The sequence below is a fragment of the Brachycentrus maculatus genome, unplaced genomic scaffold (assembly GCF_059751285.1).
Source record: "Brachycentrus maculatus isolate JH-2025_06_01 unplaced genomic scaffold, ASM5975128v1 h1tg000533l, whole genome shotgun sequence".
NCBI classification, from domain to species: Eukaryota; Metazoa; Arthropoda; class Insecta; order Trichoptera; family Brachycentridae; genus Brachycentrus; species Brachycentrus maculatus.
In genome coordinates this window covers 22,501-31,033 of record NW_028281279.1, presented here as the reverse complement: position 1 = coordinate 31,033, position 8,533 = coordinate 22,501, and the positions used below count along the sequence as shown (strand labels likewise).

The following is an 8,533-nucleotide window of genomic DNA, read 5'->3' as shown; positions in this document are numbered from 1 at the left end:
AAATCAATTAAAATTACAACAACAAAAAAAATCTAACCCTATTAAATTTGAAAAAAATTTAAATTTTCTTTTAGTTATCATTAAAAAAATTGTTGAATCAATATGATATTAAAAATATGTAATAAGACAATAATTGTGTAACAATAAAATAAAAACACTTGTTTTTTACCACTCGAGTTTTTTTTTATTATAACGACTTGTTTCGGAAGCTTTGCTTCTATCTTTAGGTCTAAATATTAACAGTTTATATTTAGACCTGATGATGGAAGCATAGTTTCCGAAACTAGTCGTTATAATAAAATAAACTCAAGTGGTAAAAAAACAACTGTTTTTCTTTTACAATTTTATCATGTCTTACCACAAAGAGAATGCCGAAACATTAAATAAAATAATAATATTGTAAAATTTAGAGCATTAGCATATAGGGTAATCAATTTCTCTTCACACACATTCCTACCCGATGAAACTTCATTACTGTCAAAGGGTTTAAAATTCAACTTACAGAACATTTATTAAAATATTAAGCTCGTGTTAGATAATTAACCTATGGACGAGCTTCTTCGAAACTCTTAAAGAGACTTTAAGAGGGGATACCTCTAAAGAGAGTTTTTAAAAAATTCACCTCTTTCTTTTGATTTTTTATAATTTTTTATGGTAAGACTTTTTAAGCTAAACTACCTTTACTCAACTTGGACTTGCTTAGCTATATCTAACTTCACGTTATTTAACATAACTAATTCTAAGTAGGTACTTACTCTTAAAGAGACTGTAAGAGAAGATACCTATGAAAGAGTTCATTAAAAATTCACCTCTTTCTTTTAAGTTTTTGTTTCAATTTTATGGTATGACTTTTTAACCCAAACTACCTTAACTCAGCTTGAACTTATTAACCTATGGATGTGACGGTGAGTGGTTATATATAAACATTACTAAAACTTATGTTAAAAAATGTTAAAATGAGTAACCACAAAGTAAATGCTTTAAATATTAAATCTCTTGTTCACATTCATACGCCGTGTTTATTTACCAACCACTGTGTTTTAACCAGTTTTTAAAACTGGTTGTTCTTCTTAAACGTAATTCGATTTAACATTTTTGTTGCCAAATCTCTCGGTTCATGACACACGCGCTTGTCAGTAAATTGTAAATTTATAATCCTTGAAACGTCTTTTATTATATTTCTTTGTCGAACATCACCAATAGGCCAATAAATTTATGAAAATGATAAGGAAAATTATTAATTTTTTTAATGGTTCCCCAAAAGCTGACTTTAAATACAGGTTTGACTAGAAACTTCATTTTTAGGTCCAATAAATCAATAATAAAATCTTTTCAATTAAACATTTTATGTAACACACAAAAATATTTGATTTATTTATATATATATCTATATATATATATATATATATATATATATATATATATATATATAAATGTATATTTATATATATATATATATATATATATATATATATATATATATATATATATATATATATATATATATATATATATATATATATATATATATATATATATATATATATATATATATATATATATATATATATATATATATATATATATATATATATATATATATATATATATATATATACCTCAAGTAAATATCATATCGACCTAATTGCACCAAGAAATGTAAATAAAACTCTTTTTATACATTTATCTTTAACTTATAAAAAATATATTCCAAGCGGTTCCAAGATGCTGTCGGTGATTCAAGAGTTATGGTCCTCTGTCGTGTTCAGGACCTTCATCTTGGTGCTATCAATATGGCTCCTGAAGGTGCTGTGGAGCCGCCGTAAGCTGTACATCCTCAGCTTAAAGCTTCCTGGACCCATCGCACTTCCTATCCTGGGAAATGCCATTCAGCTTGGTAGCTTTAATCGCCACACTGGTGAGAGAAAACCATTCATAGTATTTACTTTTATATTTTTAATCGTACAATTTGAGGATTGAAAGAGAAAAGATATATTTGACTTATCTATCATATATATACTGGCTTTTTTTTTATGGGTATACATATTAAAATTTCCCGAAATAAATTGATGGTGGCACCCGCCGTGTGACATGTAGCGCCATCTTGTTAAAACCACAGCTCTGTCACATCGATGCCTTACAACTGAGGTACGAAAAAGTCAGTAATCATGGTTCTGTAGCACTCTCCATTGACTGTGACATTCTGGCTGGCATCGTCTTAAAAAAAATATGGGCCAATAATTTCATTATTCACAATAAGTAGTGTTTTAGGGATACCTTACATTCAAAAGATTTTTATCAATGAATAAAATCCTTTCTTTAGTTTTATTGGGCGTACCCGTAATTCAATAAAGGTCAAAAATTATGATTAAGGTGTACTAGAATTGCAAACAGATTTGACTCCCATGAAAATTTCAAATCGTTGTAATATATATAATTGGCTCTTTGGCTAATACGTTTGCCGACCATTTGCTGTGCGGTTAATTTCATTGTCCGACTGCGGCGCCACCTAGCATCCCTTTCACATCATTTATAGAATTTCTTTCTTATTATTGGTGTAAATAAACAGTGTTAATTTTATATTCAAACGTCTTCATATTAAATAAAAATTTAAACCCTGCCCACAACAGAAACGGTAGAGTAATAAGAAAAAAAAAATAAAATTGGAGTCGAACAAAACAGAAAGAGATATTAATTTTTGACATCTCATTTATCATCTCATCTCATCTGAGCATTCGCACTTCAGCAGTTTCTAGTTGCCTCGAGTAGGTGTTATACATTGTCCAGCATTCGGAGCCATAGAGGAGTGCGGGTATGACAATTGTTTGTTAGACTTTTCCCTTAAGCTTGTCTGGCATTTTTGGATTGAACGCCTTTTCATTTTTTTTTCAATTAAATGCAATTCAATTTATTTAATTATAATTAACATGTACATTACAAATTAAAATTTAAAGCGTGTACATATAAATTCTGTATTAAAAGTTTAGTAAATATAGTGATAAATGTTTCTTTCATTTTGTTTTAAAATACTGTACAATAATGTCTATTTAGGGAATGGATACTGGATACACTCAACTATGTTCGTTTATGTTACTGGTGGCAATGCACAAGAAATGCCAAGACAAGCTATGGAATGAGATCAAGGAAGCATTGGGGGATGACATAGATGACGAAGTCACCTCTGAGCATCTTTCCAGAATGCCTTACCTAGACATGTGCTTGAATGAAACCATGCGTCTTTTCCCAACAGGACCTGTTCAAGAAAAGCAGTGAGTTTTCACAATCCCTTACTAAAAACCTAGATTTATAAAAGGTCTGTCATATTTAGTATTAATTTTTTTTATTAATAGGAGATACAACACTGCCCGCCGGTGCTACAATTATTCTCTGCAACTATCTTCTTCATAAGAACCCTAAGTATTGGAAGCAGCCGGACTCGTTCATCCCCGAACGATTCCTGCCTGAAGAATCAGCTAAGAGGCCACACTTTGCTTATGTGCCATTCAGCGCTGGACAACGAGACTGCATTGGTAAGCTTAATGTTATTTTATATACTAAATAACTCAACATTTTATCGGTACATACCCAGGGGTCGGCAACCTCTTGGGCCAAAAGAGCCAAACGTGAGTAGCAAAATGAATTCGAAATTTTTGGGGAGTTTATTTTTAATTTACAACAATTTAATTAATATTTTTTTTTGACATCTCATCAAAGATGAAGAGGAAAATGGAAGTCTGGACATTTACGGGGCATATTCTTCTTCATCTGTGATAAGATGTCAAAAATAATATGAAAAATAACTCTTATAAGGAGGTAATCCAGATTTGTGAACACGTATTTGGACACACTAAAAATATTGTAACTTAATTGAATGTTTAAAGGAATCTACAAGTATTTTTAAATAACAGATTTTAATTCACAGACAGTTTTTTTTACGGAGATTTATACACCTAATATAGATGTATGAATCAGCGAAATTATTTTTTTTGAAAACACCCTTTTTCATTTAAAAAAAAAAACAGTTTATTTAAGTATTTCTGTTGGTCAAAAATATTTAAAAGTATCTTTTAACATTCAACGATTGATGTATTTATGAATGCATTTTAAATTTATTTAGTACAGAATACCGAATAAAACTAGAATACAAACATAAATTTAAAAAATATTTCTTTTAAGCACAGAATAACAATAAATAATAAAAATTCATTTAAAAATGTCATTTTGAATTTGGCAAAGAAAGAGTCACACAAATTGCTTAAAGAGTTGCTCAAAGAGCTCGCGAGCCGCACGTTGCCGACCCCTGGTATATACCATCATCTCTCTACTCTCTAGTTTCGGAAGTTCCTCTTAACCTTATTTTCGGTATTTCAACCTTTTGCACTGCCTTGTATAGATATTTGTTTTTAATATTCAAAAATGTCTTTTTACTGGAAAAAAAACTATTAATTTTAAAAGCATTTCATAAACCGACATGAGATTTTATTTGACACTAAACGCGGGCTATGAATTGACTACATATTTTTAATAAAACAATGGAATGAATGGAGGACATGTTCAACTAAATGTAAAGATGTGAAAAAAGCTCGGAGTGTTTTTTATATTATTATTATTATTTACAAAATAAAAGATTCAATATTTTTTTATCAAATAGAAGCATTGTTATATAAAATTGCATTTATATGTAGTTTTAGATTAAAGCTTGGTTTGGAATGAAGGCTCACGTGTATCGATCTCATATAATTCTATAACTGTCGATCAAACCTCCTCCCTCTACCTCCTTCCCTAAACTCCTTTCTTCCTTTGCCCTCCTTATTATCGTCTTTTGTTAATTGGTAATCGGTATATTAATATGTAATTTCTGTTTTTTTTAAATGTCAATTTGTAATTTATGTTTTTTAAATGTTCAAGTACTATCTACCCTCTGATTGCAAACGGCTATATATGGTATCAAACGTTTTCATCAATATCACTAGTCCGTCTTTGGTCGGTTGGAAGATATTGCTTTTTAGCAATAAGGCCGCCAATGTACTTTTTATTTTCTGTACATGAAGTTTAAATAAATAAATAAATTCTTAAATATTTTTTAGGGCAAGCATTCGGTTTGGATGTATGGAAGACTGCAGCCGAATACATCATCAGAAACTTCGAATTGTATTCCGACCATAAGATTGAAAGTCTCCCTGTACATGCCGATATATCGCTGCGGAGTGCCATTGGATACAACATGAAAATTACAAAAAGAAATCGAAGGTGTTGAAATCGGTTTTGCCTACAAACGGTGGCTAATTATTGATTTTATTATGTACTTTAACTTATTTTCATTGGTTTGTTTTTTCACCAGTAGGTAAATTGTAAGTTTATTTAATTGATTTACGTAGTAAAGGTTTTAATTATGGTATATTGGTATTATGTATGGGATTTTGTGTGTTATAAAATAAGACTTAATAAATACATGCCTTTTTAATTTTATGTTTATTTTTAACGTAAAACACTTAAGTTGTAGTGAAATCCCTATGTTTTGTTGGATAACTCGATTAATTTTAAATATTGCTGATTTTTGCTACTTCTGTTTGTTACCTGATTTGTTACTTTTTCTCGGTTTGTATTTCTTTGGAGGTTTTTTTTTTATGTATGTATAGGATATTGTGTGTTGTCAGAATTACACCCCTGTGTATTTTTGATATTATCATTTTTAGTATCATTACATTTATATTTTTTTATTTGTCGTTTATTTTGATGTTATAAAAGGTTTTATTGAGAACAATAAATTATTAAAAATTACTTCGAAGATTTTATTAAATGAAACTGTAAGTACTGTAATTTTAAAACCCTCTCCTTATTATTCAAAAACAACTACCGGTTTAGGAATTATAATTCTCTCAGCAGATCAACCAAAGACCATAGTTGACCTGAATTGGTTATTTCGAAGCCGGTAGTCTGAAATCCTGGAATTTTTTGGAAATCTCGACATAGATGAAGAGGAATAAGGAAGTCTGGGAATTAACGGGGCTTATCACTTGTAACATTCACTAATTCCACCCATGATTGACAACCACACTACTCAAATTCTTGGAACTTCTACATATATATATATATATATATATATATATATATATATATATATATATATATATATATATATATATATATATATATATATATATATATATATATATATAGTTCAAATTCAAAACAAAGTGCTTGAATCACTAGAATTGCACTTGAGAAAAAAACTATTAAAGGAGATAATCCAGATTTGTGAACAATTATTTCAAGACACTCAAAAGAGGAATAAGGAAGTCTGGGAATTAACGGGGCTTATCACTTGTAACATTCACTAATTCCACCCATGATTGACAACCACACTACTCAAATTCTTGGAACGTCTACATATATATATATATATATATATATATATATATATATATATATATATATATATATATATATATATATATATATATATATATATATATATATATATATATATATATATATATATATATATATATATATATATATATATATATATATATATATATATATATATATATATATATATATATATATATATATATATATATATATATATATATATATATATATATATATATATATATATATATAGTTCAAATTCAAAACAAAGTGCTTGAATCACTAGAATTGCACTTGAGAAAAAAACTATTAAAGGAGATAATCCAGATTTGTGAACAATTATTTCAAGACACTCAAAATTTTTAAACCTTTGTTGAGCGTTGTTGGTTCATCAGCAAGTATATAAAAATATGTATATAAGTTAAGTATTCAATATGATAAAACTTTTATACGTACGTATGTACTCGTACATTGAAACTGAAGGTATTTGCAAAACCAGTCTTCAGAACTTTACCAATAAAACCTTCTCTCTTATGGTGCGCTTCCATTTAAAACGCACCAGTTGCCGAATAAGCACGGTGTACTATTCAAAACAAGTTATAATAACCTTAATGAAAGGAATTAAAACAAAATAATAATTTTATACAGGTAAGAAAATAAGTTTTCATTTTATTTTTATTTTTTGCTTTATACAACATAATATAAACACAAACATTATGTAAATTTATATAAAATATAAATACGAAAAAAGATCTTACAAAGGCATGGCCTGTGTGTTGGTATACAATATAGTTTAGGTCATAGTAAAGGGCGCTGGCAAGAATACAATAGGTATTATAAGAAGTAGAACTAGAATAAAATTGTTAATATAAAATATAAAAAATACAAAATACTTGACTAACAGATAACAAAAATAATAATAAATAAAAAATATTAAATAAAAAAAAATAAAATAAAAAAAGATGAAAAAGTAAAGTAAAAAGTTAAATGTCGTATTGGTTTTAATATTTTTACCAAATTTCCACACCCTATTACTAATACAAATTATCGTTAAGATTTATATATTTTTAAAAAAATAAGGTTTTTTATTTTTTTAATTTTTTTTTATTTATTTATAAGCAAATGTGTCTAATTTATTATTAGATTAGACTTTTTTTATATTTTTTTTAATCAAAAAAAAAAAAAGGGAATAGCTAAAAATAATTGGTTTTAATCAGATAATAAATTAAAATTCCATCACGAAGTGTCAGTGGATAATATAAATCTATTAAATGTGTCTAAAATTAGAATATTTAATAATTATTTACCATATTTGTTTATTCGTTGCTTTCATTAGTTTATAAACATGAATCTTTTTTGTAAAGCTTGTTTTGTTAAGTGTTATTTCATTATGAAATGTCAATAAATATATTAATGTACTATTTTTTTCTTATACTTGAAAATCAAAGTTAAAATCGGCTCCAAGATGCCGTCGGTGATTGAGGAGTTATGGTCCTCTGTCGTGTTCAGGACCTTCATCTTGGTGCTAACAATATGGCTCCTGAAGGTGCTATGGAGCCGCCGTAAGCTGTACATCCTCAGCTTCAAGCTACCTGGTCCCATCGCACTTCCTATCCTGGGAAACGCCATTCAGCTTGGTAGCTTTAACCGTCACAATGGTGAGTCACAATAAACCATTCTCAATTAGTGTCGGGTTGTGGTCCCGTGGTAAGTCCCGCGGACTCTAAAGTCAGAGTTTCTCGGTTCGAATCCACTCTACCACAATTTGATACGTTTTTCTAATAATGAACCGCTTAGGCTTACAGAAAAAGTATGAAATTGAAATATTTGTGTAAATAATAAAAACATAACTATTTCTCTCTTTTTAAAAAATAAAAATTTAATTATTAATAATTAAAAGGGAATACAAAAAACATTGATTACTTTTGAATTTCCATCAAATAAAAAAATATTAAGTGCCTCTAAGACAATCGATACAATTCATGATAACTTTACACACATGTTACATTCTCCAATTCTATCCATTATTGACAACCACACTACAATTTTTTTTTGAAACTCCTTAATATACTGATCAAACTCTGACACAGTACATGTGAGTTCACAACAGCCATCTATGTTGGAATAGGAAAGCTTTTATTAAGAGAAGTCTTTTTTT

At 28.2% G+C, this 8,533-nt stretch overlaps 2 protein-coding genes across 2 annotated transcripts in view; both read left to right on the top strand.

Annotated features, from left to right (window-relative positions):
* The first annotated feature begins 1,724 nt into the window (after positions 1-1,724).
* LOC148301649 (cytochrome P450 4g1-like) lies at positions 1,725-5,584 on the top strand. The gene is made up of 3 exons (XM_088272934.1): positions 1,725-1,918; positions 3,351-3,530; positions 5,088-5,584. Exons 1-3 carry the CDS (start codon positions 1,726-1,728, stop codon positions 5,255-5,257), a joined length of 543 nt encoding a protein of 180 aa, XP_088129060.1. The 5' UTR covers position 1,725; the 3' UTR covers positions 5,258-5,584.
* Positions 5,585-6,922: 1,338 nt separating this feature from the next.
* LOC148301648 (cytochrome P450 4C1-like) overlaps positions 6,923-8,533 on the top strand; it is a 14,839-nt gene continuing 13,228 nt past the window's right edge. The window contains exons 1-2 of the mRNA XM_088272922.1: positions 6,923-7,023; positions 7,824-8,033. Coding sequence (XP_088129048.1) covers positions 7,841-8,033 — 193 coding nt within the window. The 5' untranslated portion in view covers positions 6,923-7,023; positions 7,824-7,840. The remainder of the gene's footprint in view (positions 7,024-7,823; positions 8,034-8,533) is intronic.